The sequence below is a fragment of the Sphaeramia orbicularis genome, chromosome 6, assembly GCF_902148855.1.
Source record: "Sphaeramia orbicularis chromosome 6, fSphaOr1.1, whole genome shotgun sequence".
NCBI classification, from domain to species: domain Eukaryota; kingdom Metazoa; phylum Chordata; class Actinopteri; order Kurtiformes; family Apogonidae; genus Sphaeramia; species Sphaeramia orbicularis.
Genome location: NC_043962.1, coordinates 2,732,939 through 2,758,928, shown reverse-complemented (window position 1 = coordinate 2,758,928; position 25,990 = coordinate 2,732,939). Strand labels below are relative to the sequence as shown.

Below are 25,990 nucleotides of genomic sequence, written 5' to 3'. Positions count from 1 at the left end.
CCAAGGTTATGATCGTTAACAAACACTAAAGAAATGACGAAAACTAGAATTGAAAAAACATTTTCATTAACTGAAATAAATAAAAACTATAATTAAAAGAAAAAAACGATAACTAACTGAAACTGTATTGTGTGCTTAGAAAACTAACTGAAATGGATAAAAATTATGGATAAAATTCCCTTTGTTTTTGTCAGTGTCAGATTGATATGAAATCGATTTATTTCACTCAAGCAATTTTAGCTAGCGGCACCATATGACACCAATAACCCTGTCTATGTGTGATAGTTCTACTGTATTCATTTATCCTGTATATCACAGGTGTTGAACATGCGGCCTGGGGGCCAAATCTGGCCCCCCCGCCAAAGGTTCCATTCCAGCCCTGCAGGATGAAAGTGCAGAAATGAACCTGAACAGTCCAGGCTGTCCAAATCCTTTTGGTTCAGGTTCCACATACAGACCAATGTGATCTACAGTAAAAATAACACCACAATAACCCAGAAATAAAGACAACTGCAAATTTTCTTTGTGAAAAATTATGTGGAAAAAATTGAAGAGAAAAAAATAACATTACACTGTGAAAATATTTACATATACAAAATTATTCTTTCACAATAAAATGCAAATAAATACATTAATAAAAACAAAGATGAACAACCTGAAATGTGCAGTTTGAACAATATTCTGCCTGTTACTATATGTTTATGGAACACTGTGTAATGTACATGTATAAATAAGTTGAGGTATAATATTGTTAAAATTGCACTAATTTTTCAAATGAAATTTCTATTTTTTCAGGTTATTCACATCTTTTTTGTAAAATGTCGGTATTTTTATAATTTAATTAAGGGTTTTTTGTACTAAAACAAAAAAAGAAAAACTTGGATTTGTCATTATTTATAGGTTATTAAGTCATTGTTTTACTGGTCTGGCCCACTGCAGATCAAACGTGGCTGAATATGGAACTGAACCAAAAGGAGTTTGACAGCCCTGCTGTATATGATCCAACACCAATAACCCTGTCTATGTGTGATAGTTCTACTGTATTCATTTATCTTGTATAATCTGATCCAATCTTGTGTATTTACGATGCCGTACATTTGCTGGCGCTCACACGCTGCTCACATATCAGCCTCCGTTCGTACCTCTTACCATACCAGCATGTCATCAGCTGTTCATCAACTGTATAAAGTTATAGAGCTGGATCTCTCCCGCCCCGGGGTAACATTATCATTCCTGAATCATTTATAGTGTGAAGCTGTAAAGTGTGATAGGAGGCCGCACCAGGACCGGGGTAGTAAATTCCACTGGTGTTTACACCGACACAGAGTCATTACCGTGGAAGTATTTCACACCGACTCACATATAAATCAGCTCTGAGCTGGATTTGTATCTGAAATGAGAGGTCAAAACTGAAGAAAAACACAAATGTACAGGACGAATGTTTGTAACAGGAAGTGTTGTGGTTTGTCTTTCAGGTTGGAGGGGTGGAGGATGGCTGAGAAAGGGGTGGAGCAACTGGCCATGGCCACACCTCTGTGGACTGACCTGAGACACATCAGGTAGGAAGAGAGAGAGAGAGAGGGATCCTATTACATGCTGCTTGATTTATCTGTTCCTTTAACTTATTATCATCATGAACTACTTACATAATATACAGTTTATCCAATATTGTTTTGTTATTAATATAATACCATTAAAAAAAAACCTGAACAAAACAACACAATATTTCTAGTTTTAAACACTTCCATTACCATCCTGGGTTAAACTGCTGTCCGTCTGTATATTTATGTATATTTATTTTACTTATATTGATAATATTTTTCTACTACATATTGTGTAAATTGCTGTTTTAATTGGGTTTTTATAGTGGGGTTTTGGTGTGTATCTATCTATCTATCTATCTATCTAGATATAAATATAGATATAGATATATATATACACATACACAGGGTGTCCCCCCCCCAAAAAAAAGGGTATACACACTTTAAATAATTGTAAAGTAGGTGTTTATTAAGACTCATTTCATTTTCAAAATGTAATAGAATTTACAAACATCATTTTCTTGTTTTGTCTGTTCTGCCTGTTCTCAAACTGACATCTGTTCTGGTACAGACACTGCTGGCAACGCAAAGCAATGGAATCGCACACATCACGAAACAATTCCCTTGGTATTTGCGTGCATTCACGTTCAGTGGCTGTTCTCAACTCAATTCACCTTTCTTCAAAGTTTAGTCTGGCTGCCATCATTAATTCCAGTAGGTTTAATCTGCAAAGAAAAAACAAACAACTGAATTATCAGCTGCTAAAGTGTGTATACATTTTTTTGGGACACCCTGTATATATTTACTTTTTTTTTTTTGGGAGCACTGATAATTTCATTCCTGCTTCTTTTTTATTTTACTTGTACAGATCTCTAACACAAACAGTTTAACCTCAGATTAATACAGTATTCTGTTTCTGACTCTTTTAAACTGGTTTTACTTTCTTTAATTCATCTGGTGGACTCTTCCATAATTTAAAACACACACATACTGTTTAAAGTTGTTCTGACACAGTGCAGTTTAAATTCTGTTTTCCTCTTAAATGACCTCCCCCTTCTCTCTGAAGACAGTTTCTGTGTTTTGTAGTGTGGAAGTAGATGAATGACAATGATAATATGAGGCATGTGTCTAATAGAGCTGCTGTTGACAGGTTATTCTGTAGACATTAGAGCACACATGAGTCTGGTACAGCCTCTAAAGGTTAGGGTTCAACTCTCTACAGCCTCTGACAGGCCTGTGGTTCAAGACTACAGTCATAATGGAAGAGTTCATATGTCTGAGTGTACTGACACCTACTGGTAGAGTCTGAGAAGACAACAACTACAGTCCATGAAATTCATATACAGTGGGCCTTTACTACTACTACTACTACTACTACTATGTGTCGGCTGCTCGTCTTTCAGAGCGGGGAAGCTCATTGTCGGCTTACATCAAAAAAAAAAAAAGTCAAGTTATTTAAACATAAATTTGTCCCTCCGTTTCTTTTTAAGAAAATGGTCAGTGACCTTATCATACCAACTAAATAAGAAAACGTTGAAATTATGTTCAGTTGAAACAAGGAAGTACAATGAGTGTGTTTTATTTACAGTGCAAGAATGAACAGTTCATTTGGTTTCTCTGATTTCACAGCAGAATGTGCGACGGTATTAAACTGAACTGTGTCAGTGAAGGAGTAGATCTGAAAATAGCTGTCAATCAAATGGGATTCAGCCTTTCGACTGATCCCCCAGTCAGCACATGGAAGCCTTGCATCCAGCCCAGCTGAGCTCCGCCCACAGCTCCATTCACCTGCAGAGACGCTGAGCGTCTGGGGGCGGGACAACATCACGGCATTTATCCAATTATCGTCCAGTTTAGAGTCAGTTTCCAGCAGTTCCACTCAGTCCCATTGAAGTGCATGGACGCTGAGCGTCTACGGACAAATGCACTGAGCAGAGATGGAGGAGAAAACACAGACACGGGAATGGAGGAGAAGTGAACAACATCCAGTCCACTGATCTGGGATCAAACTGATTCTGAACCAACTGGTCTGAGAGATGAATGAAATGAAAACAACTGAACAGATCTGAGCATTTAATTGGAGTCATTTTAGGGGAAGAGGAGCTTCCACTGCAGTCTGACACTAAACTCCTCTGACTACTACGACTACTATTACTACTACTACTACTACTACAAATACTAGTACTAGTACTCCTGCTCCTCCTTTCAGCTGCTCCCTGTAGGGGTTCCTTCTCCTCATCATGTGTTTCCTCTCTCTGTTCCTCTGAGTTCTTTTAAAGTTTTATCTTAAATTTCCTTCTTGATTCCATGTTGCTGAAACTTAACAGTGAATACTACATGTACTGTAGTATTATCTACATGTAATGTTTTCTTTGTTTGTAAATCTTCCAGTCTGTCAAAGAACCTCATCGATGACCAGTCAGGAGTGACTGTCCTGGAGGCTTTGAGGAGCTGTACTGGACTGGAGGAGCTGCAGTAAGACCACTATTACTGTAGATAGTTCCTTTATCACACAGGGGTAGGTGTCTGTTTACCTGCTTTACTAGTTGCAGATACTTCCTGTCGCCTTCGTCAGAGGCATCTTAATGATGTTGCTATGACATGTCTTACAGTCTGCTCTGGAGGGTTGGTCAGACAGCAGGAGGGTTTATGCCCAGGTCCACATCCCAGGTGTGTGATAGACAATAAACAGAGACCCTACATACACCCTATCACACACCTGGGATGTGGACCTGGAGCAGATGTCAGACAGCGGATGGGGGGTGGGCATAAACCCTCCTGCTGTCTGACCAACCCTCCTGAGCAGACTATAAGACATGTCACAGCAACATCATTAAGATGCTTCTGACGAAGGCGACAGGAAGTATCTGAAACTAGTAAAGCAGGTAAACGGACACCTACCCCTGTGTGATAAAGGAACTGTCTAGAGTAACAGTATGTGGAAGACAGTATGAAACTACCAGAAGACCACTGTTAGTTCAGTTAAGTCTGCTGTGGTACCAGTACCACTACCAGGTTCATCCCAGTCCTGTTTCCTCTCCAGTCTGTCCAGTAACTCTCTGGGTGACCTCACTGCTGCCTCCATGGCCCTGGTCCTCCCATCATTGACAAACCTCAGTGTAATCGAGTGAGTCCTGTTCCAGTGCATTTACAGACCCTGAACACATTTATCTAAACCGTCCTGGGGTCGTTAACTCCTACACACTCATGTGTTTTCCAGCATTTCTGAAAACCACATCGGAAATGAAGGCTCAGTGCATCTGTCCAAAGCAATCACCTGCATGAAGAAGCTGACTAAGATTAAGTACGACTCACCAGCAACACCTGCCGTTTCCATAACAACCTGATATAGATGATGTGATTTATAGACGGTCTGTTTTCTGTTCTGATAGTTTGACCTCTGTGGGGACGTCAGAGCTGTGTGCTGTGGCAGCCAGTCTGGAAAACTGTCCACTAATACAGGATGTGGGGTAAAACACAATATAATAATAATAATAATAATAATAATAATAATAATAATAATAATAATAATGAGTATAAGGTCAGCATTTTAACTGGATCAGTACAGAAGTATATTTTAATCAGATTTTTTATATTTTATTTTCAGTTTTATATATGTAATGTATACAAACAAATCCACATACATACCAACAGTATAGAGACATAATAAAAGGTAAGGAGAAGAGAATAACCTTCTCACCCCCCCCCCCCCACCAAAAAAAAAAAGGTCAAACAGTCTTTTCAAAAAGCTGTTACATTGTTTTATGACTGAATTCTGACAGAACTCATGTGTTTCCATAATAAACAGATGAGAACAGGTGGACATTTCATTCTGAGCTCTCATCTAACACCTGAGTTATTAATGATTCTATACATTTTTCTTTCTTTCCAGGCTGGGGTGGAATAACTGTGGCGATAACGTGGCACTGGAGTTGGCCAGAATTTTACCGTTCTGTGAGAAAATGATCCGACTGGAGTAAGTTTGACATTAAAACTCACACAAAAATAAAAAAAAAAGCACATGCTTTATTACAGGAGGTTAACTGTACTTAGTCTATTTCACTTTTGTGTGTTTAGTTTTACACTGCATACATTTGACCTCTACTATAATCAGTAAAATATATGTTTCTTTTGTCTCCACACACTCACATATGGTATAAATCAGGGGTGAACGCACTTTTTCAGCTTTTGAGCTCCTTTTTAACTGTCCAAGTCAAAATTGATTGATTGATGTCTTTATTTCGAATGTGAATGTCAAAACAGAAGAAAATAAATAAACAGAACACTTAAACCTAAGACATATAATACATATTCGAAAAGGAGTGAGAAGAAGTACAACTTATAAACTCCCGCCCCTTCTCCTGATATTATAATAATAATAATAATAATAATAATAATAATAACTTTATTTATATAGCACCTTGAAAAACTGAGTTTGCAAGGTGCTTTGACAGACAAAGCAAAAGTGCACAACAGCAGAATAAAAACATAGCAAACAACACAATAAAAGAGATAAGCACAGAAAACATGAAATCATGACTAACTTTGAATGTATCATAGTGGAGAGGGCAGAAATAACAGAACATGATGCTGTCAAATGCAAAAAGAAGGAGCAGAATAAAACAGCATCATGTATGTCAATATAAATGAATAACCAAAAAAGGGTAAAATTAGATATTCAACATTAAAAACATTAAAAAGAGACAACATCATATGAAGGCAAGTCTATAAAAATGTGTTTTAAGAAGTGACTTAAAAGATGACACTGATTCCGCAAGCCTTATTTTAATTAATAACAGTAATAGCCTTCCTAGTCTAATCATATCTATACTATACACTATAATATGACTGATACTTATTGTTAAATAATTTGGTTTCTGGCTTTATATTATTATGAACAAATATAATATGATTTACAAAAACACGTAATACAATAACACATATATGTAAAAATACATATTCATCGGGCCTGTAACGGTACACAAAATTTTCGGTTCGGTACGTTTTCCGTTTTCAAAGCCATGGTTCAGTTTTTTTCAGTTCGGTACGGGAAGAAAGAAAACCCCTCAAAATGTCTTTAATACATTTATGAATTTTTGAACATTTTTCCCCCAATTTTTTGACACAATAGAATATAGGAAAACAGGAATAATATAATTCTGCTGCTATAAATCAAATAGAAAATAAAATAAATTAATAATATTACTACATGTATTTTAAACATTAATATTGCACTTTTCCCTGACGGGTAGTTTTGAACAAACAAAAAAAATCTAATCACAGTTTTGTCAGTTCACATTCTGCAGAAAAATATCAACAAAAAAATTCTGCAGGAAGTGCAACATTAACAGGAGGGTAAACTGGTATTCTGTTTAAACAAACTGAAGAGCAACATTGACAACACACTGAACCAAATTATTTATTTTAGGACAGCTAACAAACTGTTTAGGACACTTTGTGTACTTGTGTGTGTGTGTGTGGGGGCGGGGGGGGCAAGGTGCGATTTGCCTGGGGGATGGTTTGTTTGTTGTTTTTTGTTTTGTTTTTGTTGGTCGGAGCTGGGGGGGTGGGGGGGGTGCGGTCCAGTCCATAACTAACGTAACTAACGCTGGCGTGAAACGAAAGTGAAACTTTATTTTTATATACTTTCAGTGGCTAACTCCGAGTTCTGTTCCACTGTTATACAGCGTGCGTGAGAGAGAGACACAGACAGAGCTAGTGTGAGTGTTTAAGAACTACCATAGCTCATAGGCGGTAAACAACGTTTGTCTTATCAGCGTCTCTTTCCTCGTTGTTGTCTTTCACCGTGACCTGAAGTGATCCAAACAGGACTGTAATGATGACAGAGTGTCTTGAGTCTCTCCCTTCCAGGTTCACATCATATTTGTTGTTTTTGCTTTAACCTTATATCAGCTGCTATTTAGTATTTTGGGTCAATGTGTGCGTTCTTCAATATGTCCTTGTGAAACTTGCGCGGATTTAAAGTTCTGTATCAAACAATGTCTTTTGTTCCTTTTTCTTTTTGTCAACATACTGTGCCATTTCGGTACAGCTGTGTACCGAACTGAACAGGTGTGTACCGAAACGGTTCGGTTCGGTACATGTACCGTTAGAGGCCTAATATTCATACACAGATCTATACACATACACAAAATGATCTACATACACTTAAAATTAATGTACAGATTTATATTTTTACTGAGTATACATTACACAGGGTTCCCACAGGGTCTGAAGAAGCCTTAAAAGTCTAGAACATCCAAATCTGTGTTTAATACCTTCAAAAGTCTTTCAAAGGTATTACATTTGAAGTGGTCGGTCTTCAGTTGTGTTTCCATGAACGTGTTGGCTGTGTTGTGTTTAACCCTTTATAGTTCACTATAGTTCAGTCATCAGAGTATCGGGGACAAATCTAGGCGTGTTAATCTGATTTCTCCTAATCAGATTACTGCTGTTATAAGATAAAACTGATCACATTATCCTGTTTAGATGATCAATAATAATCTGATTACTGCAGATATCAGATAATGATGGGAGTATTGGTGTGGATATAAACGGACTCAATAACAGGAAGTTTAAGTCTATGTTCATACTCTGACAGAAATCTGATGAAGGTACAAAGCAGGGGTGTCAAACATGCGGCCCGGGGCCCAAATGTGTCCCCCCCAAAGGTTCCAATCCGACCCCTGGGATGAATTTACAAAGTGTAAAAATTCCACAGTCAAGGCTGTAGAACATATTTTAGTGTTGGTTCCACATCCAGACCAATCTGATCTACAGTCAAATAATAACAGCAGAAGAACCCACACAAAAGAATGACTGCAGATTTACTACTGGGTTTGATGGGAAAAAATAATATTACATTATGTCTGTAAATAATGATATCTTCAAATTTTTGTCTTTGTTTTAGTGCAAAAAATAACATTAAATTATATTTACATTTACAAACTATCCTGTAACAATAAAATGTGAATAACCTGAACAAATATGAACAACCTGAAATGTCTGCATTAAATTCAGTCCAGTTTGAACTCTTTTCTTCCTGTTCCTCAGTGTTTAGTGTCTTTGTAGATCTGATCCAGAATGCACATGGACTAATGAGAAGTGGAGGAAGAAGACTGTAAATTGTCAGTTGTCATTATTTATCAGTTATTCTGTTATTTTACTGGTTCGGTCCACTGCAGATCAAACCAGGCTGAATGTGGAATCTGAAAGAACAGGAGTTTGAGAGACCTGGTTTAAAAAAGAAAAAAAAAACCTTGAATTAAGCCAAAAAATCTTCAATTAACAACTTCAAATTTTTGTGTTTGTTTTAGTGCAAAAAATAACATTAAATTATGAAAATATTTACATTTACAAACTATCCTGTAAAAGTAAAAATGTGAATAACCTGAACAAAAATGAACAACCTGAAATGTCTGTATTAAATTCAGTCCAGTTTGAACTCTTTTCTTTCTGTTCCTCAGTGTTTAGTGTCTTTGGAGATCTGATCCAGAATGCACATGGACTAATGAGAAGTGGAGGAATAATATTGTTAAAATTGCACTTTTCTTTAAAAAATTTCAGTTTTTTTCAGGTTATTCACATCTTTTTTTGTTTGAATAGTTTATAAAAGTACGTATTTTCATAATTTAATGGGGTTGTTTTGCACTAAAACAAAGAAATAAATTGTCAGTTGTCATTATTTATCGGTTATTCTGATATTTTACTGGTTCAGCCCACTGCAGATCAAATCAGGCTGAATGTGGAACCTAAAAGAACAGGAGTTTCAGAGCACTGGTTTAAAGTGTTTTTGTGTGTGTTTATTGAAGTCTGGAGTGCAACAGTGTGAGTCCTGAGGGGGCAGAGGTCCTGGTCCGAGCTCTACGGTCTTGTCCCACCATGCACATCATCAGGTAAACGTCATTTCACATCAAAGGAGCTGATTTTAGCAGAGACAGACTGTACCAGCTCTACAAACCAACATGTGGGACCTGTACTTTCTTTTTTTCCGTCTCCAGGCTGTGGAAAAACAAAATCTGTCCTACTGAAGCTGAGAGGCTGAGTCTGTGGGACCGCAGAGTCAGCTTCTCATCCACATAATCCAACCAGTGTTTGGAACAGACGCACCAAAGAGTCGAGGCTGTTTCCAGGTGACACTACAGCGCCACCTGCAGACCAAAGCCTGGGAGGGATTTACTGCACAGAAAACACTGTCCCAAAGCCTGGGGTCTGGGTGGTTTATAGTCACTGGAGTCCATCATATTTAAGAAACTACAGGGAGCGTTGATCAAACAACAATCTCAGTTAAAAAAAAATGCAGGAAATTGAACAGTGAAAAAACAGCTTGTGAACCTTTGTTTCAACTGTATTTTCACCCTTCAATAGGGCCGTGTGTTGACAAGAATCTGGCGATACGATACAAATCACAATATTAGGATCACGATACGATATATCATGATATATCATGATACTGTTAAAAAGGCAATTTTTTGTTTGTTTCTTTTTTAAAAATATTATTTCCTTGAAGAATTGAATTACACCATAAATCTGCACAAATACTAAACACATTTTTATTTGATCCCAACAGGATCTAACGCTAAATCACAAAATGTTCCTGTGTTCAAACTGAAATTCTGTTTCACAGGCACTAGTGGCATTGTACCTGTGCCATTGTACGATAGCACCCTCCCGTGGTGCAATAGTGGAATTGCACCCGTACGCCCTCCCATGCTGCAACATCAGGACACGTGTCAGACAATGGGACAAACATGCGCCAGACACAGAACGTCCATTATAGTAGGATTACAGTTTCAGATCCTGTTCAAATGTTCATATTCTATTAGTTCAGAACTAACATCAGAACAGGATTTGAGTTCAGTCCCAACAAAGGAACGAACATTATTGAATAAGTGTTAAATAAGAATAAATAAAATTGAAATAAAAAAAAGAAAAACAAAAATGAACCTCCACAATATCTGCATTTGAATAAATACCAAAAAATATTGATACTGCACTTTTTAATATCGATGCAGTATTGTGAAATAAAATATTACGATATATTGCAGAACCGATATTTTCTTACACTCCTACCCTTTAACTGTATAGATTTTAAAAAAAGACTTAGATATTTTCCTTTATTCAGTCTAAAACTGAGAAAAGGTTGGAGCTGTGGTTATTTATAGGTTATATTATTCCATGGGTCCAGTCCAGTTAATATCATGTGACCCTTGAACTAAAATGAGTTTGACGCCCCTGGTTTAGATTACAGATGGAAAACTGGACAAACCTTTTCAGTGGTTTATTGTCACCTAAAAGTATAAATAATTCTATTTTTTACTCCATTTATTGTATGTTTCCCTTTGTCTGCCAGTTAATATTCAATAGGTTGTAGTTTTCAATATCACCAGTAGATGTCACTAAATATCACACACTCAGTCTTTTAGCCTGTGGCTAAAAACACAGGCTTAAACCTTAAACCTACTGAGGGTGTTTTCACACTGCGTATCTGAGTATGTTTGACCCCCAAGTCCGCTTAAATTTATCCATGTGAATGCAAACGTTCTTTGTTCCAGTACCGTACCTGAGTCCAGCTGAGAAGGCAGACCTGGGTATGGACAGCGTGGACTCATGTATGGTACGGTACAGTTTGAAAGCGATCTGTGCCTGAGAACGGACGTGACCTAATCACCAGGAGACCATAGATGGCGCTCCTGTTGTCTTCTGAAAAAGCCTCGGATTTGTGTGGCATGGGCTGACCTTATGGACCGAACCACTGGGTGAAATGGGTGTAGCAGCCCTTGGCATCAGTGAAACGGCGAAGAGTTTGACTGGTACAAATTTTTTATTTCATCGAGCACCGTGAAACTAAAACACAAACATTTGTACAAAAGTTATTTTGCAAAGTTTACTTAGGTTACATTTTCATTTTCAGGAAGCACAGACATTATTACAAACAAACAAGACATATTACTCATAATTACAATTGTAATTTAATACACACATATTTCAAACAGGAGGAACAATGCAGTTTTCGTCCCAGTCATGGAACGCTGGAACAGCTCTATACTCTCCATCGGGTGCTCGAGGGTTCATGGGAGTTCGCCCAACCGGTCCACATGTGTTTTGTGGATCTGGAGAAGGCGTTCGACCGTGTCCCTCGTGGTATCCTGTGGGAGGTGCTTCGGGACTATGGGGTCCGGGGCCCTTTGCTAAGGGCAGTCCGGACCTTGTATGACCGAAGCAGGATCCTGGTTCGCATTGCCGGCAGTAAGTCAGACCTGTTCCGGGTGCACGTTGGTCTCCGGCAGGGCTGCCCTTTGTCACCGGTTCTGTTCATTATTTTTATGGACAGAATTTCTAGGCGCAGCCAAGGGGCGGAGGGGGTCCGGTTTGGGGACCACAGGATTTCGTCTCTGCTTTTTGCAGATGACGTTGTCCTGTTGGACTCATCGAACCTGGACCTCCAGTGTGCCCTGGGGTGGTTTGCAGCCGAGTGTGAAGTGAGCGGGATGAGGATCAGCACCTCCAAATCCGAGGCCATGGTTCTCGACCGGAAAAAGGTGGTCTGCCCTCTCCGGGTCGGTGGGGAGTCTTCCCCAAGTGGAGGAGTTTAAGTATCTCGGGATCTTGTTCACGAGTGAGGGAAGGTTGGAGCGTGAGATTGACAGGTGGATCGGTGCAGCGTCTGCAGTGATGCAGTCACTGTATCGGTCGGTTGTGGTGAAGAAGGAGCTGAGCCGAGAGGCGAAGCTCTCGATTTACCGGTCAGTCTACGTTCCTACCTTCACCTATGGTCATGAGCTTTGGGTCATGACCGAAAGGAGAAGATCCCGGATACAAGTGGTCGAAATGAGTTTCCTCCGCAGGGTGGCTGGGCGCACCCTTAGGGATAGGGGGAGGAGCTCAGTCACCAGGGAGGAGCTCGGAGTAGAACCGCTGCTCCTCCGCGTCGAGAGGGACCAGCTGAGGTGGCTCGGGCATCTGTTTCGGATGCCTCCTGGACGCCTCCCTGGGGAGGTGTTCTGGGCATGTCCCACCGGGAGGAGACCTCGGGGAAGACCCAGGACACGCTGGAGAGACTATGTCTCTCGGCTGGCCTGGGAACGCCTCGGGATCCCCCCGGAAGAGCTGGAGGAGGAGTCTGGGGAGAGGGAAGTCTGGGCATCCCTGCTTAGACTGTTACCCCCGCGACCCGGCCCCGGATAAGCGGAAGATAATGGATGGATATTTCAAACAAAAGAACAAAACATGCCACTACAATGAACTACCACATACCTTGCTCTGCCTACCAAGAATGCAAACTCCTCATTCATCCAGTGAATAGTAATAGGTCTGCGAACCAAACTGCACTTTGACAAAAAAAAACAAACCCATTCCACACGAATGTCAAGCTTGATATTTGTTCAAAATAATATGTCAAACAAATCAAACTCACATGTTCTTTCTGCTCACCTCACTTCTGTGTTCAGCACAATCCTGCTCTGCGCTGTGCGGTGACTCAAATGCATGTGGCAAAACAGGTGTGAGCCAATCAGCCTCATTATGTCCTGGAAGGGACATAATGAGGCTGCAGGCCACAATAAAACAAAATGGAAAGGAAATCCAACAGAAACCAAAAATTAAAAAAAGGAAGACCTAGAAGCACTCGGAGAGCGCAAACCTCTGCCAAGGCAGATCAGTGCCCCTAACCCATAAAGACCCAGTGTTAGTTTTATGTCAGTTTCCAAATGGATAAATCAGAGTTTTACAGCTGAATCCTGTTATAATGGAATAGTGTTTGTTTACAGGCCACATAAGTGAAAAACAGAATAAATCATCCACTCACAGTATAAAACAGATTTAGGATGTGGTCTGTCCAACATACGTATTTATTTCCGCTGTTATGGAATGGAATTTTTAAGAGGTGTTTTTTTTTTTCCTTAAGTTTTTCATTATTTATTTGGCTTTAATTTAAACAGGTTTGGCATAAGTGAACAGTAGGTCAAACTAACGCGTACATTGCACTGGTTCCGGAGCTGATTCTCATCTCTGATGTTCCTTTACTTTCTTCTTCTGCACCAATTTTTGCGTTTGATGTTTCAGTTTTTTTGAATGAGCACTGAAAGACAACAGGAAATAGACCAAAGATGTGTGGGTAAAACCTGAAACTGAAGTAGATGAAAACGAATACTTCAGATTTTTACACTTTTTCCCTTCTGTTTAGTTTTTTTCTTTCAGTTTTTCCAAGTAGTTGCATTTTGTTGTAATTGCACTTTTTTTTTGTTTGTTTGAGTTCTCTTTGACAAACTGCTTGTATGAATACCTGTACATTCTTGTTTTTTGTTTATTCATTCTGACTTGCACTGATTTTTCAACCAAGATTAAAAATAAGAATGAATCTGAATAATTGTGATTTGAATTTTGTCGGTTTATTCTCTCTCTAAATAATACGCGTCTCCTTTCATTCATGTTATTTTTATTCAATTTAACTTTAATTCTGTGTATTTCATAAAAATAAACTTTTCCTACTCTTGCACAAAGACAGTTTTATTCGCCACTGTTGTGTCATCAGGAGCAGCTGGAGGGACAACTGCTGCAGCCATTGGTGAGTAAAACATTCATCTGTATTCATCTGGCGCCTCTATGTGGTTGAATCTGGTAGTGGACTATATTTTAGTATTAGTCGCTGTAGTATTTTATCTGTATCTATTTATACATACACACATTTTCTTTTACTATATTGTGATAATGGAGTGCCCCTTAAATCTCATTGTACTCTGTACAATTTATTTGTGTATTTAGCAGGGACATAACACATTAATGGATATTTCTGTAAATGTGCCAGTATTAGCAGCAGAAAAGCCAGTTTTCACCTGTTGTCCCTGACAAATAAAGGTAATTCAAATATGTGAGGCACGGAAGTAAATGTGTAGATATTTAACACATTGACTGTGTTTAAGTTAAATGTTGCATCTGCTGATAGTTTCTTCTTAACAGTTAGAGCTGAAACGATTAATTGACTCAAAGTGATCCAAAAAAATCATTCAACCACAATTCTCCAGAATCAAAGCTTTGTTTCCTCTGTTTCTCTGCTGTTCAACATTGGTTCCACTGTTGTCTTTCACACGGACGCTTATTGTGACGTACAAAGAAGCTTCAATTCAGGAAAACTGCAATAGAATATTTCCCTTCAATCAATTCCAGTCGATTAATTGAATCGGGAATTTTTGCATTCACTTCAAGCACCTAATGGATTAATCATTTCAGCTCTACAAACAGTGTATTTTGCAGTAGAAAAACTCTGAGTTATTACACACAATGTTTCTGGTTCTTCATACAGTAACAACAAACTAGTTCATTTGAATTTTTTTGAGAACTTCACATAAATAGTGCCACTTGATCCAGTCAAACGCCTTATAGTGGCTTTACCTTTAGCCACTACTATGGTGTGGAGGGGTTCAACCTGTTGTATTTTTGACACGTGCATGAATGAATGTCCGGATGGTTTTCTTTGTCTTTGGATATACCATTCCATTTATTCACTAATATCAAGTCCAAGAGTTCCTTATAGGTCACAATTGTCATTCCATATACTTTCTACAAATAAAAAAATAGGCTCCTTAACACAAAAAAAACACTGAAAACGCCGACCAACTCAATCCACTCCATCTCGCGGTCAGAAAATTGTTCGGGGCTGTCCTCACACACACCGCCCACCACACACAGCAGGCATATGTAAGTTTGCCACATCCATACCAACACCCATGATGAATTGCGCCTGTGACAATCATCACAGCCACACCCACTAAACAATAATTAAATGAAGGTCAAAATAAAAAAGGAATGAACAAACAAAACTGTATTTTGGCTCCAACACGCCTTTTTAGCATCAGGCTCATGCACAGTCAGATCAACAGGTGTTCCTTTTCTTTGGCTACATGTCCTCATCCTATTTGACAGTCATGGGTTTTAAAAACTGAACATTCAGAGCTTTAAGTCACATACAGTTCAGTACATAATCCACATCCAACATTAGGTTTGTCAGTTTAGTGACATTTCTGATAACCACAGATGCATTCCTCCCTTTGCGCTTAGCATGTCTTAATATTTATGAGATGTATTGTATTAAATACATTTTCTGATGTTTTATTCCAGGTTTCATTCCCAGATGTCAGATGGTTCTTATTGTTTTTGCTGCTTTTTGTCATGGGGTCAGAGGTCACACTAAATACTGACTTTAACTTTCACAGCCCCTTTAGTTCAGTTTTTTGTGTGTCTTTTAAAACTGCACATATTTCCCATATTTTCTTACTGTATCTGAAGAAAAGACAATGAATTTCAACCATCAAACCAAAGCTGAAGGTGACCTAAACCAAAGGTGCTTCAACTATACAGGTTTTTTTTTCCCTACTCTACACCTTCCGTTGTTTAGTAGCTAATGGTCAAAATTCCAGATAAAATATTCACTCAGATATGAACAAAGATGGCTTCCGTACTCTACATTTATTTTTCGCATCGGTAAAATCAGAGCAGATTAGGTGGTAATACTTTTTTTAACCAGAAGAGAGTGCCAGGGGAACAATGTATGATCAGAGAACTAGACTAAAAACAACCCCCCACCCTTCACAGTAGAACCCCCTTCACCCTTAAATCCACCATAGACCAGTGGACTCACACACACTGATACAGATCCAACACAATAATAGGCACTTTAATCAAACTAACCACTTTAAACTGGTTTTAATCCAGTTCTATATGAACAGAGATTTCTCTTTTTCAATTTTTATTACTGGTATTTTTATGTTCTTGTTTCTGTTGCACTGCATGTTGTACAATTATTTATTCCACCTACACCAGGGGCAGTTGTTTTTTCTATCAGACCAGTTTCATCCAATCACCGTTAAAACACCTACAGGTATATTTACACTGATGTTGGTTCATGACATTTCATGTAAACATCCTCAGGTACTGATGTTTGTGGGTCAGTGTTTTCTGTTCCGCTGTGAGTGCCTGGAATGGAATGGAATTTGACTGAACTGAAATGAAGTGATTTGAATTGAGTTGAGCTGAGTTTTATATATAACTGAACCGAACTGAGTTTAATAGAATTTAATTGAACTGACCTGAATTGAACTGAGTTATACTGAATTTAATTTAATAGAACTGAAAAGAACTGAATTGAACTGAAATTATACTTTTTGTTTTTCTTTTGTTCAGACAAGGTAGCATCTAAAAACTATACCTTGTCTGAACAAAAGAAAAAGAAAAGTATAATTACATTAACTTCCTCAGACCCAGCTATGGGTTTTCTATCCACATTTGTGGACAAGAGTTTCACAACTTTATAAAAAAACAAAAAAAAAAAACCTGTCCACCACAAAGGACATTCCATAAACATTTTAAAAAGTGCATCTGAACAAACTGTTGCATCATGATGTTTCCAATATAGACACTTACTTAATAAAAAACAAAAAAGCTGGTGCTTTGCTGACATTTCCTGGGTCTGAGGAGGATAAAAGTAGACAAAATGAACGGAACTGAGTTTCACTGAATTGAACTGAACTGAATTGAATGGGCTCTATGCACAGCTCCACTACTTCCTGAACTTCAGGTGGCTCCTTTATTTCCTGTCTTTCATTACTGGACACTGATTAATCCAGGTGTGTCTGCTGCTTCTAGTTGTGACTACTGATTAATTAGACACACCTGGATTAATCAGTGTCCAATAATGAAAGACAGGAAATAAAGGAGCCACCTGAAGTTCAGGAAGTAGTGGAGCTGTGCATGGAGTCCATTGAAGATATACTGAATTTAATTGAATTTGACTGAATTTAATTGAATAATTGAACTGATTATTTCAGAGACAAGGAGACTCTGGCCTTTTCTCTCTCTCTTTTCTCTTTTATTTTATTATTATTATTTTTTTTTTTTTTTTTTTTTTTAGATATGATAATTTTAAGGAACACCATAGACCTACAACAGCCACAAATTCAAGAAAAGAACAAAAAAGAGGAAAGACTGAAAACCAAATGTTGGTAATGTCCACCGTCTCATCAAACCCGTGTACGCACAGATCAACAGTCCTTAGCGGAAGTGTGCGTCCTTTTCCTTTTACCGCGGCTTTTATTTTGAAGGGCAGCTGTCTTCTCTTCCGGTCTTCATCTCCTTCATCTTCACGCGCTCCCCTGCTCCAGCGGCGGCGTGCGCACAGGAGACCGTGTCCGCTGCACGAGCATGATTTACGGCCACACACTGTTGCATCTTCCCGCTCATTTACGGATAAAAAACCAAACAAACATGGCAGCACCAACTTCTGCTCTGACTCTGCCCTAGAAAAAAACAACAAAAACACAACAATTACACCGTCGGAATTTTTGGGGCTTTTCTTTTTAATTTCTCCTGACTCTTTCCTGCGCAGTAAATTAAAACATTTTCAAGTCAAAGCGGAGAAGTTGGCCGTTATTTACTGAGTGAGGTGAGTACGACATTTTGTGTGTTGTTTTTTTTTTTGTCAGACTTATCATTAAACCGTGTGTGTTTGCCGTTTAGTCTTTAGCTACTAGTTAATAAAACAGAGCAGAGGGTTAAAAAAAGAAAAGGAAGGATGTGGGAAGAAAATGACAGTCAGACTAGCTGAGCACCTGGAGGTTCGGTTCTGTAGGTGGAACAGAACACATACTGGGGTTTGTCACATGTTTTCACCCATTTGAATTCAGCTGGACAGATGTGGAAATAATGACTGTTTACACCGGGAGGGAGGGGGTCAAACATACGGTCCGGGGGCTACAACCGGCCCCTGTGACACTGAGGATGGTAACTGTCAAAGTTGGACCAGTTACACACCATCATAATAGTAGAGAGAGAAAAAATACAATTAGATGAAAATATTTACATTAACTAACATTTCACAAAAATAGTAGGCTAAATATCCTGAACAAATATGAAAAGCCTGAAATGTCTTCATGTAATTTAAGTGTGCTAAATGTTATGTGTATTTGTAGATCCGCTGTGATCTGTACGTTATAATGAACATGTTTAAGTGATATGTTGGCTGAACAATATAAAAAACCTGAAATGTCTTAATATAAATCAGTGTAATTGTACCAATATTCTGTCTGTTATTAAATGTTTCCTGAATTTGTAGATCCACTGGGATCTGTACATCATAATGAACATGTATAAATGATAAACTGAAGCAGAATATTGGTAAAATTGAACTTATTTTTCTTAATAAATGTTAGGTGGGTCATGTTAATTAACATTGTTTTAAAAGACAGTGTGTAGATGTGAACATTTTCATAATGTAAGGATAGTTTGGAGTTGCTGTAATCTGTATTATAATACTGGAAGGTCTCCAGCATCTTGTGTGTATCTGCACAGTTCTGACAAAATAAGACATTTTTAACTGGCCAGATTGGTACCTACAGTTTAGGAATAATCCCATCTCCACATTAGATATCGGTTTTCTTTAAAACTCCCTCTTTTTTTTTTTCAAATGTAATTTGCTTAGTATGTGTGCATATTTCTGGTGTAATTCAGTTTTTACAGGAAACAGTAATTTAAAAATAGAAACAAAATAAACTTTGCCTAGTTATTTGTATCATACCACCAGATTCAACAGTAGGTCTTGATGCACAATTTGGATTTTTGGGTGAAATCTGATCTGTTGGTGTGTTGGTTCATATTCTACATTAAATGTGACTACTATCAGTTTTGAGTTTGAACTGAATGTGACCCTGAAGTGACCCACATGTACTAAAGAGGTCCTGATGGAATATGAAACCACGCAGACACACTGTGTTTACAGAAGGAAATATGGTTTTCCTCCACTCCAACCAACAACTGGGGTGTTTGTCGCATTTCAATGACGAAAAGGTCAGATAAATGCGACCTGAACGTTTAGACTGAAGTCACATTGGAAAATATCAGATCTGGACCAGATTTAGGTCGTGCATATGAAAGTGGATTGGACCAGATTTAGAACCACATATGAAAGTGGTCTGGGTCAGATTTAGGACCGCATATGAAAGTGGTCCGGGTCAGATTTAGGTCCACATGTGAAAGTGGTCTGGGTCAGATTTAGGACTGCATATGACAGTTGTCTGGGTCAGATCAGTGCTGTTCAGACTGTCACAGATCAGATCCAGGTCACATATGGACACATTTACCTGCAGTGTGAACGTTGACTAAGTGGCTTCCATGCTGTTTGTGCTCATCAGTCACTCAGTCAGTCCCACTTAACCTGCCCCCCCCTTTGGTGTCTCAGGTGTGACCAGAAACCCCTTGAGCAAGGCAGCAGTGTCACTACCACCACCATCATCCCCATCCTGTCACCTGTCTACACAGTAATGCAGTACAGCTCCAATCTCCTACACAACCTGCAAATGTTTATGTTTATAATTTTAGTGTCGTTGCTAAAAAAGGCAGATGGTTCTTGTGTGTTTTGCAGCAGGTTCACAGTCACAGCTCCAGACTATTTCCAGCTTTCTGATTTCCACTGGAGGACATTACAGCTTTGCAATTTGCAGCATCATGTGACTGTTTTGCACCAGCACACTTGATGAAAACCTAACAGTGAGTACAAGAGCAGCACTTCAACAACATATACGAGTATTATTCCACATGAGGTCAGTCACTGCTCCTGTTTTTTTCATCTTATTTACATTTATGGGGCTGGCTCTCATTTGTACTGATGTTGAGTAATGTTTTAAAATGACACGAAATACAATAAAAATAGAATTAAAGCAAGTATATACAGACTTCATTTAAAGTTATAGGATATTAGAAAGAGCTGGCACAGTTGTAGACAGACAGGTGGATTTGGACGGTGGATCAGTTCAACTAAAGGTATCAGAGGGTTCAGGAGCATCTGTTTACATCTGAGTTTGTCTCACTGTCGGTTTAAGAGCATGTTTGATCGAATCCTTCAACAAAAAAAAACAAACGACAACGAGCCAAAAACCGGAGTGAATGGATCCAATGAGTGAATGAGTTCAAGTATTTGGGTGCGTTTGAATGAACGGCCGAGTGAAATGAATGAAAATATTGCTTTGGTATTTTCAGTCGATGGCTGCTACCATGTGACATCACAGGAGCAGATTGGGAGGAGCACGCTGGTTATGACACATTAGTATCTTAGCAACAGGCAGCATCCTTTTAGCACGCTGCTCCCAGAACAAAACCACCTTTATGGACGCAGGGGCTTGTGCTGTGATTTGTCCTTAAAGCCTCTGGGGTTTTTATTTTACTCACGGTGTCAAACATTAATTCATTTGTTTGGTCACATGTGCAAACGTACGTGTGTGTGTGTGTTCACTGTGGTGGGGTTTATGAGTGGATGTCACACTGATGCAGTGTATGAGGCACGAATGGAGGAACAGGGGGTGTAAATGAAAACGGGATGTAACTAAAAAAAAAAAAAGTGTGTAAAATAAAATAAAAACAGGGTGTGTAACCAATAACAGGGTGTGTAAATAATAAAACCAGGGTGTTATTAAAAACAGGGTGTGTAACTAATAGGGCTGTGTATCAGCAAGAATCTGGCAATACGATAGAAATCACAATACTAGGATCATGATACGATATATCACGATACCGTTAAAAGGCAATTTTTTTGTTTGGTTTTTTTTATAAATGATTATTTCCTTGAAGAATTGAATTACACCAGAAATCTGTACAAATACAAAACACATTTGTATTTGATCAGAACAGGATCTAATGTTCTATCATCAAATGTTCCTGTGTTCAAACTGAAATTCTGTTTTACAGACATTCCAGTTTCAGATCCTGTTCAAATGTTCAGATTCTATTAGTTCACAACTAACATCAGAACAGGATTTGAGTTCAATACCAACAAGGAACCAACATTATTTAATAAAAGAGTGTTAAATAAGAATAAATAAAATATAAACGAAAAACAAAAATGAACCTCCACAATATCTACATTTGAATAAATACCTAAAAATATCAATACAGTACATTTTATTATCAATACAGTATTGTGAAATGAAATATCACGATATATTGCAAAACTGATATTTTCTTACAGCCCTAGCAACTAATCGAACAGGGTGTGTAACTGAAAAAAAAACAAAAAAACGGTGTGTAAAGATCAGTGCCCCCCCCCCCCCCCCCCCCCCCCATTCACCACCAAAATTTAATCATTTGTTCCTTGTGCCAGTATCAACATTTCCTGGAAATTTCAGCCAAATCCGTCCATAACTTTTTGAGTTATCTTGCACACAGACGGACCGACAAACCAACATCGGCAAAAACAACACCTCCTTGGCGGAGGTAATAAAGGAAAATAATGAAATTCTCCTCCTTTTCAGTGACTAGAATTATAGATTCAGTGTAAATTGATCTCAGATGCAGATGACTAGGTATAACAGAGTAGTTACAGTGCCGTGAAAAAGTATTTGCCCCCTTCCTGATTTCTGTTTTTTTTTTTTGCATATCTATCACACACAAAGGTTTCAAATCATCAAACCAATTTTATTATCACTCAGAGACAACCCAAGGAAATACAAAATGCAGTTTTTAAATGACAGTTTAATTTATTAAGGCACAAAAAAATCCAAACCTATCTGACCCTATGTGAAAAAGTAATTGCCCCCTGAACCTAATAACGGGTTGTGCCACCCTTGGCAGCAATAACTGAAATCAAGCGTTTGCGATAATTGGTGATGAGTCTTTCACATCGCTCTGGAGGAATTTTGTCCCACTCTTCTTTGCAGAATTGTTTCAACTCTGCCATATTGGAGGGTTTTCTAGCATGAACTGCCCGTTTAAGGTCACACCACAGCATCTCAATTGGATTTAAATCCGGACTTTGACTTGGCCACTCCAAAACCTTAATTTTGTTTTTTTTTTGAGCCATTCAGAGGTGGACTTGCTTTTGTGTTTCGGATCGTTGTCCTGCTGCATGATCCAAGAGCGCTTGAGTTTGAGGGCACAAACTGATGGCCGGACGTTCTCCTCCAGGATTTTCTGGTAGACAGCAGAATTCATTGTTCCATCAATCACAGCAAGTTGTCCTGGTCCTGAGGCAGCAAAGCAGCCCCAGACCATCACACTGCCACCACCATGCTTCACTGTTGGCATAATGTTCTTTTTATCAAATGATGTGCCATTTTTACGCCAGATGTAACAGGCCGCACACCTTCCAAAAAGTTCAATTTTTGACTTGTCAGTCCACAGAATGTTTCTCCAAAAGTCTTGAGGATCATCAAGATGTTTTTTGGCAAATGTGAGACGAGCCTTTGTATTCTTTGCTGACAGTAGGGGTTTTTGCCTGGGAACTCTCCCATGGATGCCATTTTTGGCCAGTGTCTTTCTTATGGTAGAGTCATGAACACTGACCTTAACTGAGGCCAACGAGGCCTGCAGTTCTTTAGATGTTGTTTGAGGTTCTTTTGTGACCTCCTGGATGAGTCGTCGTCGCACTCTTGGAGTAATTTTAGTTGGTCGACCACTCCTGGGAAGGTTTGCCACTGTTCCCAGTTTTCTCCATTTGTGGATAATGGCTCTGACAGTGGTTCGCTGGAGCCCCAAAGCCTTGGAAATGGCTTTGTAACCTTTTCCAGACTGATGGATTTCAATCACTTTTTTTCTCATTTCTTCTTGAATTTCTTTGGATCGTGGCATGATGTGTTGGTTCTTTAGATCTTGTAGCCTACTTCACTTTCTCTGACAGATTCTATTTAAGTGATTTCTTGACTCAACAAGTATGGTGGTAATCAGGTTTGGGTGTGGCTTGTGACATTGAACTCATCTGTCCCAAATTTGTGGTTAGTCACAGTTATTTTGTGATTTAACAAGGGGGGGCAGTTACTTTTCACATAGAGCCAGATAGGTTTGTAATTTTTCCCCTCTTGATAAATAAAATCATAATTTAGAAACTGCATTTTGTATTTCCTTGGGTTGTCTCTGAGTGATATTAAAATTGGTTTGATGATTTGAAACCTTTGTGTGTGATAGATATGCAAAAAAAACAGAAATCAGGAAGGGGGCAAATACTTTTTCACGGCACTGTAGGTTACACAGTATGGATGTCTGTGATTGGTCCATGTGATGCACTTTTACACCAACAGAAAAGCGGTCATCTGTTTTCTTTCTGTTTGCAGTTCAGTTCCCTTCAAAGCCTGTTTTTTGCATCTGTACCTGCAGCGAACACACACCAAACACAATGACGCTACGGCCCAAACATTCAGTTTGGACAGTTTGAACTGGGCTGCTTTAACATGTGCTTTAACACCGTAGACTGAACAGCATTAGTTTGACATCTGTTCTAAACACACACACATTCAAACGCAGTTTCAGCGAGGCTCCGTCTGCTGACACATCTGAAATCACACGTCATCGGGATGCACCGATGTGTCCACGGCAAGGTTATACCAGTTTTGGATTTTTCATTCTAGTTTAGTTTTATTCAGTTTTGACTTTTTTTTTTTCTCTCTAATTCAGTTCGTTTTAATTCGTTTTTACGGCAGGTTTGCTAGTTTTTATTAGTTTTGATTTTTTTCTAAATGCTTAGTTTTAGTTTAGTTTTAGTTTAGTCGTCTCTTTTCTCTTCTTTGTCGTTGTATTCAAATAAATCCCAGACAGGACTCTGCTGCTTTCTCCCAACTTTAGTCTCCATGTTTCCAGGTAGAGTGGGGACCAGAAGACGACTGGAAACCACAAGTGAACACAAGTGACGGAGCAAAAAGTGTCGTATGGTGACAGCACAGAAAATTACTAGAGCGAAATAAATCGATTTCGTATCAATCCGATGTTGACAAAGATGAAAATGAAGGGAATTTTATCCGTAAGTTTTATCTGGTTTAGTTAGTTTTGTAAACACACAATACAGTTCCAGTTAGTTATGTTTTTTTTTTTTTTTTAATTATTGGTTTTATTTATTTTAGTTAACAAAAATGTTGTTACAATTCTAGTTTTCGTCATTTCGTTAGTTTTCATTAACGATAACCACCTTGGTTCATGGACCCTCTAGAGCCGGTATCCTGCATGTTTTATTTTCCTCTTCCACACACCTGGAAGCCAGTCATTCATGATCATTCTCCTGCAGATGTTGGTGATGAGTTGATCATCAATTGAACCTGGTGTTTTGGAAGAGGGAAACATCTAAAACATGCAGGATACTGGCCCTCAGGGACCGGATATTGGAGGATTCACTTCATGTTAGACAAAAATAGATGGATTTAACCAAAATTAGGCCGAGACAAGGTAAGAGAACAATATACTGATAATTAGCATAGCTTTGAGAAGGACCTGCACCATTTTATTGTCCGTGCTTTTGGAACATTAACCGTGTAAATCACATGTGCTCGACTCACAGCCTCACACAGTGGTCTGATGTGTAGAAGCGTGACCCCCCAGCAGGGTCGACCTGAACCCTCACATCCAGTCTGTAATCAGACTGATGGGACCACAGGTGCCAGGGTGGAATTAGGCCTGGAACTATCACTTCGTTTCATTGTCAGTTAATCTGCTAATTGTTTTGACATCATGTCTGTGAAATATCAGAAAGATACAAATAATGCTGATTAGAATATCCCATTGCCCAAAGCGATCTGTGCCAATTGTTTTTTTTTTGTTTGTTTGTTTTTTGTTCAGTGGAAATCCAGAACCCAAAGATGTTGAGTTGGCATTAAATTCTCACCTGTGAGAACCTGTGAAATCTGCACAAAGATGATTGAAGGGTTTGGAACATCAGAACAGCTGCTGCTGATTTTTGCTTCACTATCTGATTATTTATGTACTAGTCAGCTGTGGTCCAGTACAAAGCTCAGTCCACCATTAGGGTTTTTGTTTTAGCAAATTATAAACACCTCGACTCTAAGACTCTGTAGCAACATTGAACTAGAACAGTGGTTCCCAACCGTTTTTTGGCTCGTGACTCCATTTTAACATCACAAATTTCTGGCGACCCCAGACTTTCAAAATGGAGACATTTTTTGCTAAAATGAATTTATTTTTGATCATGTAATAATTTGCTATACTGTGTTGCAAAATAAACCTTAATTTTAGAGGACATTTAGTCTATATAATGTATATTATTGTGGACAGAGGCAGTAAATCCAGGTGTAGATTACTGCACAAAGGTAGAATTTTATTTTCGTTGGTCAGGATATGTCCAGTCAGTCCAGCTTGGATTTACAAGGTGGACAATTAATACTGAACAAACAAGAACTCAAACTATGAATTATGAAAGAGCTGCAGCATCTGAAACTGACCACAATGAACATTTGACAGATAAACAGAACCACAGTGCTGCAGTTTCACAACCATAGTTTGTCATGTCTTTTATGTGATTGTCTCTCTCAACTCACCATATATTTTTTATTAGTAAGGTTCTATTTTTATTTTTATGAATTTCTAGAAATCTCAGGTGACCCCATTTGAATGCCAGGCGACCCCATGTGGGGTGCTGACTCCAAGGTTGAAAAACACTGAACTAGGAAATATTTTTTAAAAATGTAAAAAAA

At 38.6% G+C, this 25,990-nt stretch overlaps 2 protein-coding genes and 1 pseudogene across 4 annotated transcripts in view; all 3 read left to right on the top strand.

Moving 5' to 3' along the window:
- Positions 1-10,035, top strand: part of nlrc5 (NLR family, CARD domain containing 5) — a 79,275-nt gene extending 69,240 nt beyond the window's left edge. For both annotated transcript variants that reach the window (XM_030137667.1, XM_030137666.1), the window contains 8 exons: positions 1,476-1,559; positions 3,933-4,016; positions 4,585-4,668; positions 4,762-4,845; positions 4,934-5,011; positions 5,434-5,517; positions 9,353-9,436; positions 9,542-10,035. In XM_030137667.1, coding sequence (XP_029993527.1) covers positions 1,476-1,559; positions 3,933-4,016; positions 4,585-4,668; positions 4,762-4,845; positions 4,934-5,011; positions 5,434-5,517; positions 9,353-9,436; positions 9,542-9,623 — 664 coding nt within the window. In that variant the 3' untranslated portion in view covers positions 9,624-10,035. The remainder of the gene's footprint in view (positions 1-1,475; positions 1,560-3,932; positions 4,017-4,584; positions 4,669-4,761; positions 4,846-4,933; positions 5,012-5,433; positions 5,518-9,352; positions 9,437-9,541) is intronic.
- LOC115421684 (CCR4-NOT transcription complex subunit 1-like) overlaps positions 1-25,990 on the top strand; it is a 969,367-nt pseudogene that overhangs the window by 301,315 nt on the left and 642,062 nt on the right.
- The window catches only part of cpne2 (copine II), a 106,232-nt gene continuing 97,944 nt past the window's right edge, over positions 17,703-25,990 (top strand). Inside the window, exons 1-3 of one of the 2 annotated variants that reach the window (XM_030137669.1) lie at positions 17,703-17,976; positions 19,768-19,846; positions 19,951-20,075. The gene's annotated coding sequence lies outside the window, so the exon portion shown is untranslated. The remainder of the gene's footprint in view (positions 17,977-19,767; positions 19,847-19,950; positions 20,076-25,990) is intronic. The other variant, XM_030137670.1, reaches the window with a different exon arrangement.